General features: G+C 42.2%; 3 protein-coding genes across 3 annotated transcripts; 2 read left to right on the forward strand and 1 right to left on the reverse strand.

The window, feature by feature from the left end:
• Window positions 1-30: 30 nt before the first annotated feature.
• On the forward strand, window positions 31-8,188 carry LOC135332011 (uncharacterized). The gene is made up of 14 exons (XM_064527316.1): window positions 31-1,371; window positions 1,512-1,669; window positions 1,763-1,822; window positions 1,879-2,057; window positions 2,113-2,405; window positions 2,504-2,573; window positions 2,819-5,987; window positions 6,042-6,317; window positions 6,376-6,646; window positions 6,710-7,206; window positions 7,263-7,322; window positions 7,378-7,556; window positions 7,609-7,901; window positions 8,000-8,188. The coding sequence occupies exons 1-14, from the start codon at window positions 89-91 to the stop codon at window positions 8,088-8,090; spliced, it is 6,879 nt and encodes a 2,292-aa protein (XP_064383386.1). The 5' UTR covers window positions 31-88; the 3' UTR covers window positions 8,091-8,188.
• Window positions 8,189-8,243: 55 nt separating this feature from the next.
• LOC135331688 (uncharacterized) lies at window positions 8,244-14,122 on the forward strand. Its single transcript, XM_064526925.1, has 6 exons — window positions 8,244-10,823; window positions 10,880-11,155; window positions 11,209-11,467; window positions 12,502-12,919; window positions 13,056-13,131; window positions 13,461-14,122. The coding sequence occupies exons 1-4, from the start codon at window positions 8,297-8,299 to the stop codon at window positions 12,563-12,565; spliced, it is 3,126 nt and encodes a 1,041-aa protein (XP_064382995.1). The 5' UTR covers window positions 8,244-8,296; the 3' UTR covers window positions 12,566-12,919; window positions 13,056-13,131; window positions 13,461-14,122.
• On the reverse strand, window positions 14,097-22,636 carry LOC135331685 (phosphatidylinositide phosphatase SAC2-like). The gene is made up of 23 exons (XM_064526920.1): window positions 22,430-22,636; window positions 22,293-22,373; window positions 21,685-21,824; window positions 21,117-21,317; window positions 20,808-20,930; window positions 20,566-20,625; window positions 20,249-20,364; window positions 20,025-20,125; window positions 19,115-19,705; window positions 18,703-18,882; window positions 18,449-18,516; window positions 18,349-18,387; window positions 18,210-18,295; window positions 18,034-18,111; window positions 17,265-17,418; window positions 17,023-17,151; window positions 16,708-16,825; window positions 16,342-16,523; window positions 15,993-16,168; window positions 15,726-15,799; window positions 15,398-15,526; window positions 15,120-15,195; window positions 14,097-15,060 (listed from the first exon to the last, which is right to left on the reverse strand). The coding sequence occupies exons 1-23, from the start codon at window positions 22,548-22,550 to the stop codon at window positions 14,298-14,300; spliced, it is 3,786 nt and encodes a 1,261-aa protein (XP_064382990.1). The 5' UTR covers window positions 22,551-22,636; the 3' UTR covers window positions 14,097-14,297.
• Window positions 22,637-24,451: the final 1,815 nt, after the last annotated feature.

The raw sequence follows: 24,451 nt of genomic DNA on the forward strand, positions 1-24,451 counted from the left end.
TATGTGGAGGTCATGTGCTGGCTATGAATATAGACCACACTAGATGTTAAGTTGGGTATAGAGTTGAGTCAAGATATAGAAAAGAGACATGTCAAGACACTTTATACAAATGGAAGTGAAAGCTTGTGATCAGCAGCATGCTTGGGAGTTTGTTGATCCCCCACCTCAAGATTATTACTGTCCATTATGTGAGCAAATTCTGAAAGAGCCGATGTTAACTGATTGTTGTGGCAGCCATTTTTGCACAGCCTGCATTGACCCCATTAAAACAGCCCAGAAACCTTGTCCGAATCCCGAATGTAGAAAACCCCAATTCTTATCGATTTTAGATAAACGGACATGGCGTAAAATTTTGGAATTTGACGTGTTATGTCCTTTGAAAGGAAGGGGATGTCATTGGAAAGGGGAGATGGGTACGAGAGATAAGCACTTGGATCCAAAGAACAAGAACAGCTGCGAATACATCGATGTGAAGTGTACCCATGGTTGCGAAGAAGACATGGAGAAGTACGAGTTAGCAGAGCACTTGAATCGATTCTGCCCCAAGCGTCCCCACAAATGTGAACATTGTGATTTCGAAGATGTTTTTGACCGTATTGTCAAGGACCATATTCCAGTGTGTCCCAAGTATCCTCTACCCTGCCATAACAACTGTGGCAATGAAGAGATTCCGAGATCTGATTATGAACAACATCTGTCCGAATGTCCTCATCAAGATATTGAATGTGAATTCCGATATGCCGGGTGTTTGGAAAAAATTAAACGAAAAGACGTTGCACAACATCAACAAGAGGGCGTATATGTTCACCTCAGTCTACAAACTGCCTTTGCAACTCATCAACTCACTGAAAGAGACAGAAAAATAGAAGAGATGTCTACTACATGGGAAAACAAACACCAGCACCTGATTGGAGACATTGAGAAGCTTTTTCATAGATGTGAGGAAGAATCGAAGGAACGAGAAGAGAATTCCAAAAGATTTAAAGTGGAGCTAGCACAAAAAGATGAAGCAATTAAACGGCTCAGTGCACAATTACATGAGAAAGAGAAGGTGATCGAATCTCAAGAAGACTCACAAAGAAAGCTCTTGATAAAAATTGATGAGTTATCTCAATCTGTAGAGGTTACCAAAGACACAGTGAGGAAACAAATAAAGGAAGTCTCTGATAAAAGCAATACTAGAGCTGATGAACGATTTAAGAATCTAGGCGAAAGAGTTAAAGCTGTAGAAGAGTCACTGACAGTCTCCAGATTAGCAAGAAAACAAAACGCAGATATTGCAACAGCTACAGTACTAGTACAAGAAGGGAAGTGTCAACCCTTTACACGTATATCCCTTGGAAGAGAAGTTCCTTACACTTCAGTTTCAACGTAAGATCTATGTGTGTAATTTGTTCTGGGACTCTAAATCTAGTAGCCCATATTATCTGTGTTAACTTAACGAAGATGCATGGACAGGATATTGTGAATAGTAAGTACTAACTAACTATATTTATATACACACTCTTCAGCTCCCCACATTTGGCTTCACCCACAAACATGTCTTCCACTTCAACTGTTCCTGTGTCATTGAGCCTGGGAATGCCCCCTCCAGCACCTGCTCAGGCCATCCCAAGAGGGTACAAAAATGTACAAAATGGAATAGTGCCGTTGCCAATTTCTGAAAAAGGTATATAATATAATTATAACAAACATAATATTAAATCAGTACCAATAACAACATCATGGTAACATGCACTGTCTGTACGCTAATTACATGTAGGTCAGGATAACTCGGGAACCAAGAACAGGAAAGATGCATCTCAGACCACTGAAGACTCTGGTGAGTTTATCAATGCACAGAATGCTTGAGTGTTAAGTATGCTCAATGGTTTACAGCTGAATGCCCGATATGTCTCTCTGGCTTCAATGACCCTGTGATTACCAAGTGTGGCCATTATTTTTGTCGAGGCTGCATCGACGAAGCTCTTCAGCACAGCCCTTATTGCCCATCCTGCAAGACTGCCATCAAGAAAATCGTTGGAAATCAGCCCAACGGTGGGAAAATGACAGTAAAGGTATTAGTAAAGAAATTATCCTGACATTTTGAATTGGTACGATTTGTAATTATAGTATTCCAAAGGCAAGCTACCAGGATATTACGATTGTGGGACCATTGAGATACACTATGATATTCGTGACGGGACTCAAAGCAAGCTCCACCCACATCCTGGTACGAAGTTCCAGGGTGCCAAAAGGACAGCCTATCTCCCCGATAATCCTGAGGGTAGTGAAGTGCTGCAGCTGCTCAAGAGGGCATTTGATGCCCGACTTATCTTCACAGTGGGCACCTCTATAACCAGTGGACAGAATGATGTGGTGACTTGGAATGACGTCCACCACAAGACAAACACTCACGGAGGACCGTAAGTACCGTACCAACCAACATACATGTAACTTGTATACATTATTTATTATGTCCGTGCTGTATGAAGCAGCCTTATTTATACAATTGTCATCTTAGGTACGGCTACCCTGACCCCACTTACCTTGCGAGGGTGAAAGCTGACTTGGCTGCCAAAGGCATTGTAACTGTTGATAGTACTGTTTAATTAGCAATGATTATACTGAACTTCTTATATGGGTGTTGTCTCGTTAAATTTAGTATGATTTTTGTGCTTTCAATCTGTGTGTTTGCTGCATTATTGAGAATTGAGAATGTGGTTAACCAGAGAATGTCTCTTTTGTGTGTGGGGAGTCATGTGCTGGCTATGAATATAATTTAATATATAGCCATTGAGAAGCAGAAATAGAATGGAAGTGAAAGCTTGTGAAGCAGTATGCTTGGGAGTTTGTTGATCCCCCACCTCAAGATTATTACTGTCCATTATGTGAACAAATTCTGAAAGAACCGATGTTAACCGAGTGTTGTGGCAGCCATTTTTGCACAGCCTGTATTGATCCCATTATAACAGCCCAGAAACCTTGTCCGAATCCCGAATGTAAAAAAGAACAGTTCAAAGCAATTTTAGATAAGCGATCATGGCGTAAAATGTTAAGTGAACTTGACGTGTTGTGTCCATTGAAAGGAAGGGGATGTCATTGGAAAGGGGAGATGGGTACGAGAGATAAGCACTTGGATCCAAAGAACGAGAACAGCTGCGAATACATCGATGTGAAGTGTACCCATGGTTGCGGAGAAGACATGGAGAAGTACGAGTTAGCAGAGCACTTGAATCGATTCTGCCCCAAGCGTCCCCACAAATGTGAACATTGCGATTTTGAAGATGTTTTTGACCGTATTGTCAAAGACCATCATCCAGTGTGTCCCAAGTATCCTCTACCCTGCCATAACAACTGTGGCAATGAAGAGATTCCGAGATCTGATTATGAACAACATCTGTCCGAATGTCCTCATCAAGATATTGAATGTGAATTCCGATATGCCGGGTGTTTGGAAAGAATTAAACGAAAAGACATCGCACAACATCAGCAAGAGGGCGTATATGTTCACCTCAGTCTACAAACTGCCTTTGCAACACATCAACTCACTGAAAGAGACAGAAAAATAGAAGAGATGTCTACTACATGGGAAAACAAACACCAGCACCTCATTGGAGACATTGAGAAGCTTTTTCATAGATGTGAGGAAGAATCGAAGGAACGAGAAGAGAATTCCAAAAGATTGAAAGTGGAGCTAGCACAAAAAGATGAAGCAATTGAACGGCTCAGTGCACAATTACACGAGAAAGAGAAGGTGATCGAAGACTTGAAACAAGAGGTTAAAGATGTGGAGGTCAACGTCTTAAGGTCCCAGCAAGACGGTCACGATCAGCTGTCCAAAAAGCATGACGAATTTTCTGCTGAAGTCGATAAAACTATTCAAGATCAAGCCGAAGAAATACAAGTTCGATTTTCAAAATTTCAAAAAAACACCGAGGCAAAAATTGAGCAGTTTGTCGCAAATGAAATTATTGAGGAGAACATTAAGCGACAAGCAATAGGACTTGAGGCCAAACTTTTAGAATCTCAAAAAGACTCACAAAAGAAGATTGAAGATTTATCTCGATCTGTAGAAGTTGCCAAAGAGATCAAGAACACAGTGAGGAAACAAATAAAGGAAGTCTCTGATAAAAGCAATACTAGAGCTGATAAACTGAATGAAATACTTAAGGTATTGGACGAAAGAGTGAAAGCAGTAGAACAGTCACTGACAGTCTCCAGATCAGCAGGAAAACAAAGTTCTGCTGCGTCAATCAACAATACCAAAGTAGCCAATTCTGTTGCATCTCCAGCTAAGGAAACCATTGATAACTCTGTTCATGCGGCTACTGCGATGCCTTTGACAACCGTTCCTCAGAGTGTGTATGACAATATGAGTCCTGATGCCTTGTCCCTTCTTGAAAAGTTACCCATAGGCCAAATCGAGGGTGTCTACTACAACCCCAAGGCTGGGAAGGTTCTCATTGACAAAGAGACTACAGAGAAAGAAGATGAGAGAATCGCGAAGTTTGAAACTGCATACCAGTCGATTGTGAGTAGAAAAGTGAAGACTATTGAAGTACCAATCCCTGCAACTGTGTCTCCCGATGCTCTGGCTAATCTCATTCATCAGTACAACCAGACCTACGACCAGTGTGTATTCTCTGTACAAGAAGAGGAATTTCCCTGTGTAAAGATTGTCTCAACCACTAACCGACAATTCGATCAAGCCAGAACTCTCTTAGCCGATGAACTTATTAGCCCTACTCTACTTGCTGTGAACAAGTGTGAAATCATTCAGCTTTCTAACGCTAGAACGAAAGCAAACATTGCTCCTCCAACTGCTAAGGAAACCATTGGTGTGTCTGTTCTTGCGGCTACTACGATGCCTTTGACAACCGTTCCTCAGGGTGTGTATGACAATATGTGTCCTAATGGCTTGGCCCTTCTTGAAAAGTTACCCATAGGCCAAATCGAGGGTGTCTACTACAACCCCAAGGCTGGGAAGGTTCTCATTAACAAGGAGACTACAGAGAAAGAAGACGAGAGAATCACGAAGTTCCAAACTGCATACCAGTCGATTTTGAGTAGAAAAGTAAAGACTATTGAAGTACCAATCCCTGCAACTGTGTCTCCCGATGCTCTGGCTAATCTCGTTCATCAGTACAACCAGACCTACGACCGATGTGTATTCTCAGTACAAGAAGGGGAATTTCCCTGCGTGAAGATCATCTCAACCTCTTCTCGACAACACGATCAAGCCAGAACTCTCTTAACAGAGGAACTTGTCAAAATGGTTCGCCCTATTCTACCTGCTGTGAGCAAGTGTGAAGTCATCCATCTTTCTAAGACTCGAACACTGACACTGAAGAAGGCAAGCATTGTGGAGGAAGAAGTTGACATTATTGTGAATCCAGCAAACGAGAGATTGGCTCACGGAGGTGGCGTTGCAGCTGCATTGGATAATGCTAGCCAAGGGCAACTACAAACGTTTTCGGATCGTTACACTAAAAAAAAAGGCAAAGTACCTGTTGGGAAAATTGCAATCACACTCGGAGGGGGGGCATTGAAGTGTGACAAGGTGATTCACGCTGTTGGACCTGTCACAAGATATGGTGAAGCTGAATGTGAGCGTCTTTTGACCAAAGTTATCACTGAGGCTTTGAAGGGTGCAGAAAAATACAACGCGAGCTCGATAGCATTCCCAGCCATCAGTACTGGGATTTTTGGAGTGAGGAAAGAGCTTGTTGCACGCTGTCTTGTTGACACTGTTATGGCATACCATCTCACGAAGCCCCACCCTGTTCTCTCTGACATTCGAATTGTCATTATTGACGAGAAGACATATGCACCGTTTGCACGATATTTTCAACAGAAGATGGCTTCCCTAGAGATTTGCAGTAACAGACACAGGCCTTTGATACAGCCAGCTAAATTAAAGGCACCAACATTCACTCCCACTTCCCTGCCTCCTGTAGCTGACAAAGGGACCCAGCTGGTAGTTCCAGAACCAGCTGCACCTCCAGGTATTGCCATTACTACGGTCATTGTGAGGCTAATTTGATATCTTTGTTTTGCAGATATGACACTGAGCTGGTTGACAGATTCTCCTAAAATTTTGTCTCTCCTGGAGGGCCTGGCTGACAACTGGTACGCTCTTGGAAGTTTGCTAGGGTTCTCAAAACCTGTCTTGGACCGAATCAACTCCATACAAGATGATCCGAAGGTTTACTTGGACAGGATTGTTACCAAGTGGCTAATGAATGATGCTACCTCTTCACCTACGGTTTCAGCACTTGTGAATACGTTGTCTGGAATTGAAGGAACAGAACAAATTGTTCAGAGTATTCTAGAAGGTACGTGCTTACTGATTGGTTTACTAGGATGTCCTACTTAATATTTATTCACATACAGAGTACGGAAAGCAGAATGCCAAGCAGTTTAAACATCAGACCAGCCAAGAGGAAGCACCAGATGTATGTGCCATCAAGTATCCAGGACCTAATGATATGCCAAATACCACAGCTGAGACGTCGAATGTTTCGTTAGCTGACTCGTCCGGGAATGGACCAACAGATAGTCTCACCACTACCACAGCCAGCACCACTCCGAATACTGGTGCCCCCACCTCACCCTTTGCGGACAACAAAACAGACCAACTGCCCTCTTCAACTAGTGCATCAAGGTAGTTACTATTTGTGTGCTTTTCATTATGGGACTGCATGTACCTATCTTTCTTTCACTGCAGCATGTTAGTCAACACCAATGTAAATGGATTGGCTACTCCCACAACACATCCCCTGCAACCTCCATTATCCACGCCACCAGGATTCACTTCCCAGGTCTCTATACCCACACCAAGTGGATACAACCACGGGCAGATGTTGGGATATCCTACAACTCAAGGAGGAAATGCACAGTTCCCGATGGCTGGCGGTTTTACCACAACAGCTTCTACCACTGGTGTCATGGCAACAGGCATACAGCAGAATCCTACTCCTCATCCAAACCAACCATCGCCACGTGGGGTGACTCCTCAATTATTGGCCCAAAGAAGTCCTCTCCCTGGTGATGGCATGAACCCACAGCATGGTGAGGTGGGACCCAGACCAGCTGGTGTTGGAACTTTCAATGGTGGGCATGGTACCACTGGGAAGAATTATTCTCAAGCTGTTGCCGGATTTGGATCTAGACAAGACATTGAGAGTGCTGTAACGACTCAGCCCTCAAGCACTCATCAAACAGGTATTGTTACATAGCAACATCATGGTAAACATCTACAGCCTGTGTGCTATAATTAGGTCAGGATACCTCGGCAACCAAGAACAGCAAAGGTACATCTCAGACCAAAGAAGACTCTGGTGAGTTATCAATGCACAGAATGCTTGTGTGTTAAGTATGTTCAATGGTGTACAGCTGAGTGCCCGATATGTCTCTCTGGCTTCAAAGACCCTGTGAAGACCCTGTGTGGCCATTCTTTTTGTCGAGGCTGCATCAACGAAGCTCTGCAGCACAGCCCTTATTGCCCATCCTGCAAGACTGCCCTCCGGAAAATCGTTGGAAATCAGCCCAACGGTGGGAAAATGACAGTAAAGGTATTAGTATAATATCCTGACATTTTGAATTTGTACGATTTGTTAATTGTAGTATTCCAAAAGCAAGCTACCAGGATATTACGATTGTGGGACCATTGAGGTACACTATGATATTCGTGATGGGACTCAAAGCAAGCTCCACCCACATCCTGGTAGGAAATTCCAGGGTGCCTACCGGGTAGCCTATCTACCCAATAATTTTGAGGGCAATGAAGTACTGCAGCTGCTCAAAAGGGCATTTGATGCCCGACTTATCTTCACAGTGGGCACCTCTATAACCAGTGGACAGAATGATGTGGTGACTTGGAACGACATTCACCACAAGACAAGCACTCATGGAGGACCGTAAGTACCGTACCAACCAACATACATGTAACTTGTATACATTATTTATTATGTCCGTGCTGTATGAAGCAGCCTTATTTATACAATTGTCATCTTAGGTACGGCTACCCTGACCCCACTTACCTTGCGAGGGTGAAAGCTGACTTGGCTGCCAAAGGCATTGTAACTGTTGACAGTACTGCTGTTTAATTATAGTGATAATAATTATCATGTTATATTGAACTTTTTTTGCCTTTATGATTTCTGTGATTTCAATCGTGTGTTGCTGCAGTATTGTTGAGAAGGTCTCTTTTGTGGTGTGTACATAAAGGTGGTCTATTATGTGGAGAGTCATGTGCTGGCTATGAATATTGGATTGGGTCAAAAGAAAAGAGACTGTCAACACTTTATACAGAATGGAAGTGAAAGCTTGTGATCAGCAGTATGCTTGGGAGTTTGTTGATCCTCCACCTCAAGATTATTACTGTCCATTATGTGAGAAAATTCTGAAAGAGCCTAAGTTAACTGATTGTTGTGGCAGCCATTTTTGCACAGCCTGTATTAATCCCATTATAACAGCCCAGAAACCTTGTCCGAATCCCGAATGTAGAAAAGAACAGTTTCAATCGATGATAGATAAACGAACAATGAATAGAATTTTAGAGCTCGATGTGTTATGTCCATTGAAAGGAAGGGGATGTCATTGGAAAGGGGAGATGGGTATGAGAGATAAGCACTTGGATCCAAAGAACGAAAACAGCTGCGAATACATCGATGTGAAGTGTACCCATGGTTGTGGAGAAGACATGGAGAAGTACGAGTTAGCAGAGCACTTGAATCGATTCTGCCCCAAGCGTCCCCACAAATGTGAACATTGTGATTTCGAAGATGTTTTTGACCGTATTGTCAAAGACCATCATCCAGTGTGTCCCAAGTATCCTCTACCCTGCCATAACAACTGTGGCAATGAAGAGATTCCGAGATCTGATTATGAACAACATCTGTCCGAATGTCCTCATCAAGATATTGAATGTGAATTTCGATATGCCGGGTGTGTGGAAAGAATTAAACGAAAAGACATTGCACAACATCAGCAAGAGGGCGTATATGTTCACCTCAGTCTACAAACTGCCTTTGCAACTCAGCAACTCACTGAAAGAGACAGAAAAATAGAAGAGATGTCTACTACATGGGAAAACAAGCACCAGCACCTCACTGGAGACATTGAGAAGCTCTTCCATAGATGTGAGGAAGAATCAAAGGAACGAGAAGAGAATTCCAAAAGATTGAAAGTGGAGCTAGCACAAAAAGATGAAGCAATTGAACGGCTCAGTGCACAATTACATGAGAAAGAGAAGGTGATCGAAGAAATGCAGGTTCGATTTTCAAAATTTCAAGAAGACACCGATGCAAAAGTTGAGCAGTTTGTCGCAAAGGAGATTATTGAGGTGAACATTAAGCGACAAGCAATAGAAGTTGAGGCCAAACTTTTAGAATCTCAAGAAGACTCACAAAAGAAAGTCTCCAAACAAATTGAGAGATCTGTAGAAGTTGCCAAAGATATCAAGCACACAGTGAGGAAACAAATAAAGGAAGTTTCTGATACAAGCAATACTAGAGCTGATAAATTGAACAAACAACTTCAGGAATTGGACGAAAAAATCAAAGCAGTAGAACAGTCACTGACAGTCTCCAGATCAACAGTAAAACAAAATTCTGCTACGTCAATCAACAATACCAAAATAGCCAATTCTGTTGCACCAGCTAAGGAAACCATTGGTGTCTCTGTTCTTGCGGCTACTGCGATGTCTTTGACAACCGTTCCTCAGAGTGTGTATGACATTATGAGTCCTGATGCCTTGGCCCTTCTTGAAAAGCTACCCATAGGCCAAATCGAGGGTGTCTACTACAACCCCAAGGCTGGGAAGGTTTTCATTGAAAAGGAGAGTGCTGAGAAAGAAGACGAGAGAATCACGAAGTTCCAAACTGCATACCAGTCCATTTTGAGTAGAAAAGTGAAGACTATTGAAGTACCAATCCCTGCAACGATGTCTCCCGATGCTCTGGCTAATCTCGTTCATCAGTATAACCAGACCTACGACCTATGTGTATTTTCAGTACAAGAAGGGGAATTTCCCTGCGTGAAGATTGTCTCAACCTCTTCTCGACAACATGATCAAGCCAGAACTCTCTTAGCCAATGAACTTGTCGAAATAGTTAGCCCTATTCTACCTGCTGTGAGCAAGTGTGAAGTCATCCATCTTTCTAAGACTCAAACACTCACACTGAAGAAGGCAAACATTGTGGAGGAAGAAGTTGACATTATTGTGAATCCAGCAAACGAAAGGTTGGCTCACGGAGGTGGTGTTGCAGCTGCATTGAATAAAGCTAGCAAAGGGCAACTGCAAAAGTTGTCGAAACGTCACGTTGAAAATAAAGGCACAGTAACTGTTGGGAAGATTGCAATCACATCCGGAGGGGGGGCATTGAAGTGTGACAAAGTGATTCATGCTGTTGGGCCTGACACAGGATATGGTGAAGCTGAATGTGAGCGTCTTTTGACCAAAGTCATCACTGAGGCTTTGAAGGGTGCAGAAAAATACAACGCTAATTCAATAGCATTCCCAGCCATCAGTACTGGGATCTTTGGAGTGAGGAAAGAGCTTGTTGCACGCTGTCTTGTTGACACTGTTATGGCATACCATTTCACGAAGCCCCACCCTGTTCTCTCTGACATTCGAATTGTCATTATTGATGAGAAGACATATGCACCGTTTGCACGATATTTTCAACAGAAGATGGCTGCCCTAGAGATTAGCAAAATTCCCAGCCCTTTGATACAGCCAACTAAATTTAAGGCACCAGCATCCACTCCCACTTCTCCGCCTCCTGTAGCTGACAAAGAGACCCAGCTGGCAGCTCCAGAACCAGCTGCACCTCCAGGTATTGCTTTTACCACAGTCATTGTGAGGCTAATTTAATATTTTGATGTTTTGCAGATATGACACTGGGCTTGTTGAAAGATTCTTCCACAATTGTGTCGCTCCTGGAGGGCCTGGCTGACAACTGGCATGCTCTTGGAAGTTTGCTAGGGCTCTCAAAACCTGACTTGGACCGAATCAGCTCCGTACCAGCTGCTTCAAAGGTTTACTTGAACAGGATTGTTACCAAGTGGCTAATGAGAGATGCTACCTCTTCACCTACAGTTTCAGCACTTGTGAATGCGTTGTCTGGAATTGAAGGAACAGAACAAATTGTTCAGAGTATTCTAAAAGGTATGTGTCTGATTGGTTTTTAAACGTCCTACTTAATATTTATTCACATACAGAGTACGGAGAGCAGAATGCCAAGCAGTTTAAACATCAGACCAGCCAAGAGGAAGCACCAGATGTATCTACCATCAAGTATCCAGGACCTAATGATATTCCAGAAATCACAGCTGAGACGTCGAATGTTTCGTCCGGGACTGGACCAACAGATAGTCTCACCACTACCACAGCCAGCACCACCCCGAATACTGGTGCCCCCACCTCATCCTTTACAGACAACACAACAGACCAACTGCCCCCTTCAAGTAGTGCATCAAGGTATAGTTATTAATTTGTGTGCTTTTCGTTATGCCTCGAGGCGTAGCCGCACGAGGGATACGGTAAAGCTGACTGTGTGTGTGTGTCTGTCTGTCTGTGTATGTATTCCAGCTGTAACTGCTCAACGGTTGCAATGCGACGAAAACTAACAGCTTCTAGTTGTTCGCCTAACCGTTATAAAAGCGAAAACTCGGCCTGGGATCGAGGCTACTAAAGAAGCTAGCTATTTTAGTAGCCATTATTAATTTTTGTGAACTTGCAGACACACCCCTTATTCCTGGATGTAATGCGCATGCGCGCTCAATACCACGTGTAAGAGAATCCATTTTGAACCCCAGATCCTTGTAGAATCAATTTATTTTCGAGGTCCTACCTTTTCTGATATAACTCTTTTTAGACTGCTTGTAATATGCTTTAATTTTGATGATTACATTATTTCTATGTATATCTTCTAATTTATCGGACAGCAACAAGAACAGATTTTTATAGAACAAGCAAGCAGCTGCATGCGAGCTAGCTAAGTTTAATAGAACAGTGTGCGACTGAATAGTTGCACTAGCTAGCTTGCAATCTGATTGGTCCCATTAGGTAATGATCCTTGTGTCATTCTAATTCCAATATGTTGAACCGGCAACCATTTATGAGCATAGATGCTACATTATAACGTCATGCCCTCGTGCTACTGCTAATACAACTCTTGCCCTCGGGGCGTACTCGAGCTTAGCTATACATCCCTCTTGCATGAGTAATAACCTACATCAAGGGCTTATAAAGAAAAGAGGGCATGCAGACTCAGCATACTTCATACAATAATATTATTACAGAGACATTCCACGTGGGTGGAAGCTGCTTTTTTCTACTGGACTCCATTTATAGTATGTCCTGCCTCTGATATGAAGTTTGATGATTTACATAGATAGTGAGTTGCATGCCCTCCTCTCTTTATAAGCCCTTGCTTATACATACATCATAAAATGTTGTCAGCTGTATTAGAATTTCAAAATGGACAATACTTATTTTATTTCATGTTTTAGGGTTGGCTACCGACGAGGAGCCCGTGCAAGGATGGGTGCTTTTCTAGCTGGCAAAAAGCATTGAGACTCCATAGGTTCAGTAGTGGGAACTTTTTCTTAGTGACTCGATCAATATTCTTTTTGTATAGGTGTGTAGCTATATGCCCGAGCTAGTGTTTTAGTGTTGTTTTTGATCATCAATTTATTGTATAGAATCTATAGTGGTTATGCTTACAATGTGTCATTGTCATTTGCATCATTCATTTTATGGGGAAGTCAGTACAGACAATTTTAGTTTGATATATATATGATATCCTGTTTATTCTTGATGACCGATGGCCATAATTGTAATTATACTTGTCAATCGTAATGGCTGCTAATGGCACTGCTGTTCTGGTGTATATTCTGATCTATATTGGAGAGTTCTGCAGATCTTCAGGTGAGTACACCATATCATGACATAGTGTAGTAGGCGTACATGTGTATATAGCATTTACTTTTTCATTGTTGCAAATTTTTTTGTTCTTGTTGCACATGCATAATATAACGTGAAACTACTATTAATAATTATGCAGGAATCTCCATTACACTGGTGGTTGCTATCATCACGACTGTGTGTGTCCTGGTCTTGATTGCACTAGTGGTTACATGGTGAGCAATTACAGGTGGCATGCTATACATCTTATTATAACTACCTTTTATAGCTACCCTACAATATCTGTCCATAGTCCGTGGGTGTGCATTGAATCCATGTACTCTGCACAAGTACGTACAGTCATAACAAATTGTCAATATTAGCTATCAGCCCATTTGTTGGTTCTGCATGTGTGGTTTCATTCAGACAGACACTTGCATTTGACGTACTTGCAACATTATTGCTTAGCAATGGACTACTGTAACAGCTTACTATATAATTATAGCTGCTACGTCATATACTAGGTGCATGTGCTCATCTTTGCTCTCCCTCTCATTGTGTACAGTGTGATAACGTGGAAGATGAAGACAGACAACCTCGTGTCTATGCTAAAAAGAGGTACTAACTCGAGACCGGAAAATCAGCCATGCAACAAAGACACCAACGTTAGGAAATCCTCTGAGCTCAAGAATAAAAAGAAGTGGAGCAGAAGCACAACCTGTCTCAATAACAACACTAACAACACTAACATAGAGAAAGGAATAACTAAGAGCACTAGTTGCTCTGCTTTGAACCTCCCACTACCGTCCGAGCCAAATACGAACAAGAAGGGAAACAAAAAATGTGATAACTCCGTCTCGATTTACGACGATGACTTCCAAGCGAGTATCATGCTCAGAGAAAATACTGCCTACCAGTCGAGAGGTCCGAATGAGCTAGCCAACGTGTCTGTGTCAGCCATGGTGGATAAGATAATGACGGGGCCCGGGGACAGTCACGAATACGAACAGTTAGACACAGTAAGCAAACAACTTTCTAAACCCTAAGTTTTGACAAGGGACTTGACGATTGAACAATATAGTTTAGCGTTAGTACGTATACTCTATACACACCATAGTTTACAATAACTATACTTTTATCTCAATGCATGTCACTGTATACGTAAATAAATTCACTGTTCCCAAATTTATTTTATACAGCACCTGATATATAGAATTTGTTAAATAATGACAGAGAAAGTTTAAAACTAGTGTACTGAATAGAAATTGAACATGACTTGTACATAAAAAGTTTCCTAAAAGCAATGAAACATGAATTATAATTATAAAAAACTACAGTATTATGATGGAGTATTTACATTGTATCAGATATCAAAATAAATAGTCCAGCTAAAAAGTAAGTGTCACACAATTATAATCTTGCTCTTTGACTGTGCTCTTTTTTCGTTCTTTACAACCTCCTCTTCAGACGGCTCGTTTTGCGGAATGGACCTGCCACTACCCGCCTTAGTTCTAAATCGCTGTAACTTCTTGGGGCGCTTGGAATCAGAGTCTTTGTTAGTTTCTTTCCTTTCAGTTTCATTAATCTGAGGCTCGATATCATCAACTGTAATCTTGTGTTTGGTTGGAGACGTGCGTTGTTTCAAAGACTTCCCAACTTTAAGTAGATTCTGAAATAACCTCCCAGTGAATTTTGTGAATCGTTCTTCCATTGTATCTTCTTCTATGGAGCTGAGCATTGTATCAGATGAAGCTCTTTTCATTGTACCACTGTCTTCAATTGTTTCTCTAAGTCGAGAGTCGGAATTTGACTGGCGTAGCCCATTGGCAATATTCAAAGATCCCGTTGGGTTTAGAGGACGCGAGACTGTTACCATGGGGATGGTGGGAGAGAGCGTGGTGGCGGACAGAATATCATCACAGCTACGACATCGTGCATTCAATGGTTTCTCATAGCCAATAGAAGATTGTTCTGATTCCAGCTCAGCATATTTAGTGTCACTTGCAAAACTTTCGTTTGAAGGTACCCTCGAAAGTTCAGTTGTTACGGCACATGTCACATGACCTTCACTGCTGATATTATTGGACTGTTGCTCGTCAAGACTCTTCACAAACGAGTTAGAGACCATCAGGTAGACAATACCATAATGTTCTGGACTCTTCTTTCTGCAAGTGTTATATAATTGCATAGCTATTATAATTATGTGATAAGGATATTGTCTTACTTGGGCAGTTTGTGTTCAGATACTTGTATGCCAGGTTGCAGGAAGGAGAGAGCATCAGCAATGCCTAGCAACACAGCTGCAGTAATAACAACAGATGCAAGGATGAAAACAAGCAAACACTCAGTGAAATGTACTGTATACATGTACCAGTATGTTGATTGTAGAAACAGAAATAAAGATCCAGTCATTCCAGTTGCCAATAAAATAGCCTTAGGGCAACAACAGTTTAGTGAGAAATTGCTTCAGGCTAGGTCATTTCGTGTATTGCCAGACGTTACCTTTGTCATCCTCAGTGGGGCTGGACGAGACTGTTCTGAGTGTGAGGTAGTAGGTGGTGTCCTCAAAGGAGTAGTAGATTCTCATGTGCAGTCTACGAGAGCTACGCAGCTGAACCATGCCCAGGGGGCCTGTGCAGGAGGAAGAGCATATACAGCGTGTTATAATATGGTATATCAAATTGCATAGACAACGCATTAGGTAGAATTACTGACAAACTATTGAAGTACTGGGAAAAGAGCATAATAATGATGTCATACGTGCAAGCATCATCAACAGGAAATATATACTATGAAGAAATATTTTGTATCAAATTTGTGAACAACTTACCAATCACTATCTTGGTGATATTGTCCATAGGTATTCTTAGGAGACACACAACCTGCTCTACCTCCATGCTGTAGCTGTGTGTGTGTGTGTGTGTGTGTGTGTGTGTGTGAAAGAAAAACAGATTCTAACACTGGGAGCAATTTACGCTACATAATTGTCTAGGACATGCAGGCCCAAGTCTTACACCTACAGAAAATGTAGACCTCAAACAGATAACCCCTCTTATAGCCATTTGAACTATACATGTAGTTAGTAAAAGGAATATACCTGACAAAGGTGAGTTGTGAGTTCTCCCTGCACTGGATGAGGATGCATAGCTCCTCTTTGGTTGAGGAGTTGACCAGACTGTGACCAGCTGCCTCCATGAGGGCCCATGCTTGCAGGTGCAGGCTCTTGTTAGGGAACACCTCCTTTTTACAGTGCTGCACTATGTCCAGCACAGCCTGCATGGGGAAAGAGGGGGGGGGGGCAGAATTAGAATACAGTTTAATTGAAGAATAGCTTTCAGGTCTGCATAAAAGTTATGACTGTACTACTATAAGCATGTGTACGCTGTTACTGTGCATGGACTCATAGTAACAATCAGGTACACCTAACCCTCATAAGCAGTATGTACCTCTTCCTTGTACAGAACACTCATTGGCAGTTGTTCCTCAGGCCCTACTTCAAACGTGGGTGCAGTCAAAGTGGGTGTGACTTGTGGAAGCTCTGTGTGCATATCATCCATCTCGTCAGTGCCCTGCATGGAGCTGGGCAGGGAGGAGAAGGCCTCCACCGGACTCTTTCCCTGCATCAAGTCTGGGGGGGGAGGGGAGGAGGGTAGAAACATCTAGCATACGTGTATATAAAACACTCAAAGGTATGTACTAGCTGTGGATGAGGGCAGGTCAAAAATATCCAGGTGTTTTAGTAGGAGAAGCTCTTCGTAAATTGAATTTCGAAACTGTTACTTTTTCATGTACATGTAGCTTTAGTAGCTTACCGATGAGCACTTGTCTGTAGGTGTCTCTGAAGATGTTCATGTAGTAACGCTGGGCAGAGTTGTAGCCGTCTTTCATTAGTCCAGCCAGTTTGCGCTCCCCGTACCGAGTGATGTCACCCTGCAGGGACACAGGTGTAGTAGTATTATGGAGTATACAAGCACACAAGAATTGATCAACAGTCAATAGTTTATAGTACAGTATAAAAGCAAGCTGTAGGCTATAATTAAAGTAAACACACAAAGAAAACAAGCAGAGAATGCAAAATTCACACCAGCTGCATGTAACATACATGTACATAGAGCCCATGCACTCACTTTCATGGCCACAGTGCCAGTGTACTGTTTGCTGACAATGTCACCATTGTTGCCCCACATCTCCTTAAAGGAGGTAAGCGTGGAGCCCTCCAGCCTCTCCTCAAAAGGAATCACTCCCAGCTTCTGAAGCTGCAAACAAACACATGAATGTAGAAGTTTACATAAACACGAGTGTGTATATATTACATGTAGGTAGAGGAGTTCATATAAATATCAAGATAATAAATACTGGAAGAGCTTACTGCAGTCTGTAGCACATCTCTGGCGAACACAGACTGTGTGACGTTGGTTCTGTCCAGACAGTCCATACAGTTGACTCGATAGACGCTCTCCTGCCTGCACAGCACACTGCCCGAGGGGTCGTTGTCATCAGAGACTGATTGGTCCATGTCTAACCTGTGCGTACGTACAATAGAAGAGGGGAGACGAATGTGTTAAATTCAAAATTTCATCGGGGCCACACTTGATTAAACGGGGAGGCAGTACTAGGGATTGCAGGCACTTGCAACAGAGATTTGCCTGACAGCAAAACCAACGATTAGAGCTTGCACTTTTAGGGCCAAGCTGTAGTAGAATAATTTCGGCCACTTCTACACCTAATCTACTAAGCCACCACCCTAACCACTAAGCCACACCTATTCTGTCCCTAGTCATAACACCTCTTAGTCATCACATACACATACATACAGATACAGCAGTGCTCATTCTAGACTTACATGTACATGTAAAGTTTGGCCAAACTGAAAAATACCATTCTTCATATGTACATGTATATGCAACAATTTGATAGACTGTACGTGTACTTTATAGGGTGAGAGGGCAACCCCATGCCTAGAGAGGTTCAAAGAGAGTCTGCTAAAAATGGTTATCAGTTCATGCTTGCAGTTACTTTCTACATCTTTCTACATGTTACCTAGACAGTACAGTGGAATCCCTCTATAATGGGGAGCAATATTTTGGTCATTATACAGAGGAACTAAGCAGTGATGTAGCCAACATGTAAATCCTTACCAACAGAATCTCATTTTCCTTGTGATGTCTTGAGTTTTTCTGAGCAGAAGCTTCAGTGCAGTACTCTGCCTGGTCTTACTACAAGGCGGGGGGGGGGGGGGGGGGGAAAGGTGAGGTACTATAGAATCATCGAACTAGAATTATAACTAGACATCATTTTTACCACAACCACTTACAAGTGATGATGGAAATCAAACACAATGTAGGTGATCTTTGGATTATTCATTTCCAGAATATGCTTCTCATAGGCATCCGATAACACCTGTGGAGATATACAAATATTCATGAAAAGCAATTCTCGACAGTTTAATTTGCCTTCTCTTTTCCCGACTGCTTCACAAGATTCACCACAACCTGTACAGTACAAAGGTCATTCATTCCACACAAAGGGTACAAAGTACACTAGCACACTCACCATTTCCTGGTAAAGATTCAGTTGAGTGTCGAAATGTTTTTGAAATGCCTTCTGAGTATCCTCATCATCTGAACAATACGCAGTATATACTATGATGTCATACACTCTCATATTTGGTATACATAACATACAGTACAGGGTCTTTGAACTGGAAAACTTAAAACTTTCAACGTACTAAAGAATAATTTAAGCTTCAATGCTATACACAACGCATTGACTGCACAGAGATCTGAAAGTGTGACTCCAAAACTTACTGCTCTCAATGATGGGGAGTGGTCTGTACTTGTACCCGGGCTGTGTCCAGTAAACCGGGACTGATCCCCTCACGATGACGTAGGACACCACATGAGCACCACACTGAACCAACATCTCCGTCTCCACATTGTTGGCCACGTTACCAGTCTCATCCACACCTCTCCGTCGATAACGGGTGCCTGTGGTGGGTATGGGTGTGTGGTATGGGGGTGTGGTATGGGGGTTAGGCAGTGGAGGAGTGGGGGGTGCAAGCATGCATAGGTATGATAAATACATTGTAGCCCAGCGAATAACATGGCACCCGTGCTCCTACTCTAGAAATGAGTATATATACTAATGAATCTTGGCTATAACACACAACATACAAGCAAAATGAATAGCACTACACCATCTGGTGGTCTAACAGCTCACCTGCTCTGTGTCTGCTTCGCCTGGATACGATGGCCAGTGTGAATGTGGGGGATGGACTCTCCTCCTCCCCCGCAGACCTTTCACTCAACATCCCCTCTTTCCTCACAGATACCCACCCCTCCTCCTCACTAGCACGAGCTGAGGAGCTTGCAAAATAGTCTGATTCGAAGTTAGACAGGTCTGATTCGGGTCTAAGTCTGTTGGGTGTCAGCCCATTAGTTTGGTCTCCAAGACGATCCTTCAACAGGTCTTCACAGAGAGATGATAAGGAAGGGACAGGTTTCTCCCCCTCAGCTTGACAGTCGTCATCAATCACTATAGTAACTTTGCTCGCCTCAGAGGTCAATATCTCAGGAGCTATAAGATCATCTTGTTCTTTTTCAGACCTCTTATCCTTTATTTCTGGTATTTCCTCACGTGCCTGGTCTAAGTGTTGAGTAGCTGCCTCTGAAACTCTCTCTATTATCACTTCTTGATCAGTTTCGTTCATATCCCTCATCATCAACTTGTCAATGTCTTCTTGTTGGTCACTGTCTCCGTCGCTCTCACTGTCTGTCTCATAACCAGACCCAGACAACTCGGACTGAATGGCTGCACATGGACAAAGAGACAGTGAGCATCACAGTACAGAACCAAGTGAGCATCACAGTACAGAACCAAGGTGTGGTGTGTGGCGTATAAATTAGAGGGTGGTATAAATTTTCACAGTCTTTGCTATTAAACATATACCGCAAACATTTATACCCACAACATTTATTATTGCATGCATGCATGCTGCAGAATACTGCTATTCCGCAAAAACCTTTCTAATGGTCATTCTGCGAAAATTTATACCCTCAAAATATACCCGTTATACGATAATTTCCTCAAGACTCTTATACAAAATGTTCAACTGAAAGCATTGGCTTACTGTTCAGAGAGTCTTGTTCTTTTAGAGCGAGGTCAGAGGAGGACAGAGTAGTTAGTCCAAAATCAAGGTCAGAGGTCAAGCTCATCCTCTTCTCAGCATACCTACAATGGCGACAGTTATAGCTGTACTGTGATTACCGGAGGGAGGGAGGTGAGCTTAACACATATATAGTAGCTGAAGGTAGGGTATGTACCCGTAAAGAGAACATACATACATGTACGTACTTATTGTTCCAGCCTGGCTGCAAGATGTCGGGGGTGTCCTTTGTGGTGATAGGGATCTGACGGATCTCAACGTAGCCTTGGATGATAGGCAGTATCCACTCGTCCGAAACATCACCCTGGATACAGAGAGAGGGGGGGGGCATAATATCAATCAACGGACTAGTGAAAAGTGCTATATGTACAGTGCAACCGTATTTAGATCAATTTGGTGTAGTTGCACACTTTGTTGGTTGAACAGAATCAGTATGTTTGACCCACTACAACATTCTTGGCACAGTATTGGCTATTAGACACTTGATACCACATGCAATAGTTACCTGATAGTTCTCTATAAGATCTGTTAGCATCCACTTGTTCCAGAAGAAGCGTTCATCCACCTACACAGTTAATATAAGTCAACTAACATGTTGATGTATGATACCGAAACGTATGCTTCAATGTCTTGGATGCTGATAAACTAAACTAGACATAGAGGGGCCAACAGTCTATTCAAGGAATAGTGAGTTTGCACACAACGTAAGTGGAAACACTCAAGCAGCCTTCATAACAATAAACATACAGTTTTCCACAGAGGCAGATGTTTATTGTTGCTCTGCTCAGTCTTCCTCTGGAGGTTTTGTGTCAGGTCAAAGTCGGTGGAGAAGTAGAAGGATCGCGAATCATTAAACATCCCCAGTAAGGCCTGCACATACATACACATGTAACAGACAATCACTCACAACCAGCTGTAGAATACTAGCAGAGGTACAGTAAGTAACCCTGGATGGCTACAGAGTCTGATCTGACTTGCTTACTCTGTGGCATACTTCAGTGTATTTAGATCCTACTGGCTAGTGCTAATGCAAGGGTTGTATGACAGACAACTTACCTCTGTTAGCCTCTTCTCTACTTTCTCTCTGTCCTTGAGTTCCTTGGGTTTCTCAGAATCAGTCACAAAGCTCATGAACTTCTCTTTAAATGTAGGTGAAGAGGGGCGACCGGTAGATGACCCTGTTGCCATGTCATTAAGCTCCACCCCCAATCCCGGCAGTGATATGAACACTGCTGGCTTTTCAAATTTTTCAGAAGCCTGTAGGAGAAATGAGAGAGATAAGAGAGAATGTATGTAGGACTGGTACTATAATATATCACTGTACAAATTGTCCAATGGTAGTGTAATTCAATACATAAGCATTCAAATACTTCAGATACACTGTTTGGGAACTCACTAACGATGGGACAAAGAAGTAATTGCAGACAACTCTAGCTCCTATTCACGTTTAACTACAACCCCCTCCCCCCCCACACACACACAGGGCCGTGTTGTACTCCATCAATTCTAACTCCTATTCATATTCAACAACCCCCCTCCCCCCCACACACACACAGGGCCGTATTATGAGCTCTAGCTATCAATCAAGTTGTACCCTTCCAATGGCTGTACTTACTGTACGTACCTCAAGTCCGACAATCTCAACAGATGGTTCGGTTGTTAAGGGGATAATGGTGATCTTGTCCACACAGTACACCTTACCCCCCTGAGGCAAGGTGCCCACACAGGTGGCTTGAGTGATGAGCAGCAACTTCCATTCTCCATCTAGAGAGAAATAATATACTCATTTCATGCATAATAATTATGAGTGAATGCCATTCTTTATATGCAAGCCATAACTATAGTATTAGAGTGAGTACTTTAGAACTGCTTCAAAAGACGCACATTACACAAATTAATGTTAGACTTTCAGGGTTGACCAAGGAAGCACCAAATGAATCAACTAAGGAGAGGCTAGAGTATGTAAAGTTATACTAGAGAAGTGTGGGGATCAGGTAATTACATGTGTTCTAATTTGGTGACACAAGACATACAATAACTGCAAACGACAGCTATACACATCTGTAATAGGCTGTAAACAAACAATGTCTGTAGTTTTATATCCGACAAAATACCCACACAACACCAGTCATTGGCCGGCTGTCACACATATGTAATACACAGCGATACGTTAAGGCTTCACATAGTACATTGATGTGGTTAAATATAAAACCTATACTCATACGTACTCACCAGTGAAAAATCTTATCTTTCCGATACATCCCCACACTGGCCCATGATGAGATGTAGACTCAGCATGGTTTGCATCAAACTCTGCTCAAAGAGAGTAACCAATAAACATCATTGATACACTAGCAGCTCTCTCATACCTGAGCCTAGTAACAGCTCTCCTGATCTCTTACAGCACCACACAGAGCTCTGCCCTCGACTCAGTATGACGTGGTCTGTAGTAACGAATAGGTCTATCAAACTAATCTCTGATGTATCCATCCCGTAGTTCAGCACAGTACAGTACAGTCGAGTCTAGTACAGTATAAAAGAAGTGATGACAGTCTAGTCATGAAGGTGGCAGGAAATGGACAGAGAATTGTCATTAACACCGGAAGTAAACAAAAAAGGTCAAAGATCAGGTGAATTAATAGTAGTTGGGCGTGGCCCGACCAACACTAGCCTCGAGACCAGGCTAATCGCGGAGTTCATGTCAGAACTGCAAATCACCTGAACTCAGCATCCACATACATTAGTAATTTTTTTGCCATTATTTTTCCTTCTATTTTGTCTAGCTAGCTTTGTATCTCACCCTCTAACCTTTACATGAAAAATGACGATAAAAAAAAAAGGCCTGTTACGGCCCCGTACGGCCGTAAAACAGGCATGAAACGCTGCCTCAAATTTTCCAGCGGCGCTCCGCGCGCCGCGCCGGAGGCAGTCCCACGTGTACTTGGGTCATTCGCACCGGAGGTTTCGCACTACCCAAGTGACCCCCAAACCTACTCCACTGATAAGATGTCTAGCAGTAGCAATAGCAGTACGGATGTGGGAATTGAAGAGCTAACACAACAAATTGATGAGCTAACACAACTAAAGCTGAAGAAAATGAAGGTAACCATTTCATAGACAAAATTACCTGCCTGTAATATCGTTGTTTGTTTTGTAGTCCAAGGAACAACCAAGGAAAAGGAGAAAAAAAGAGCCAAGTTTTCCCAAAACTGGCAAAAGCAGCTGTTCTAGTAGTGTCAGTACACAGGCCAAAAAGACGTTACGTTCGGATCTCGACAACGAATGTCCTCCCTGTTGTCACTGGTTTGCACTTGCGTTGTATGAGCTATATTGTACACTAGATAGTCAAGACAAATCTGATAATATAAGTGTTGAATTTCTAACCAATGGCAATAATTACACTATAAAAAGAGTTCACCTGGATCGATGTATAAAAAGCTTACTGAGGTCCATGAACAAAAAACAAAGAACTTTCTAATGGGAGTAAGAAGTAACCCCTTGCTTTGTAGTGCTGAAATTACCTACATGGGTTTGTTATCCAGGGCGATTGACAATTTCCTATTTGCTGAAGATGTAAATGAAGGAGCTAGTTTTCACCAATTTCCTACCAGAATACGCGATAAAAAAATTGATAAAGCAGATATACTGGTTGTCTCATTACCGGATTTAATTTAATTTATACTCATGTTTACATTCTTGTCCTCAATGTTTACAATCTCTTGTCCTAAAAACAAACTATCTCATGTTTACATTCTTAATAAGCCTGTACGTATGTGTGTGGGGGGGAGTTGTGTACAGTACATTGGCTATATGTAGCGATATTAGACTAATTTTCGTTTTTGCTGTTGGTCAAGCGAATGCAGAGATACAGCGTTTTGAAGAACCTAGCCAGCCAGTAAAATATTTGTACAAAAATTTACCGCATTCGTACTGTACTTGGGCGGGACTTATGAAATTTGTCAAAAATGATCTTAAAGTTAGCATATCTGCTGAACCGCTTGGTCTACTCTCTTTGAAATAGACTCAGGAGTTAACATTGTAACGATTTGATATCTATTATATATGAAGTTTATAATGTTTCTGTAATGTATATCTTTCCAGTGTGATGTCTCCTGCTTCAGAGTGTTCTTTTATTAACCATGCTATCTTTTCACTATTGTATCATGTGTCAGAACTCTCATCAATGTCCACCTTATGCTTGTATCTGTTTCTTGATCTTTAATTAAACAACTTTTCCGTCAATTTCATTTGGTCTAAATAGATTTAAGGCCACGCAACTATAGATCTATGATGCAACTCTGTTAACAACTTCCAGTGGATTACTCCTGTCTTGTTTCGTGTGCAAATTGAATCGGTTCTTGCAATTTGATAGTTTTTGTAGATTGCATTGT

This window comes from Halichondria panicea, chromosome 2 (genome assembly GCF_963675165.1).
Source record: "Halichondria panicea chromosome 2, odHalPani1.1, whole genome shotgun sequence".
NCBI lineage: Eukaryota > Metazoa > Porifera > Demospongiae > Suberitida > Halichondriidae > Halichondria > Halichondria panicea.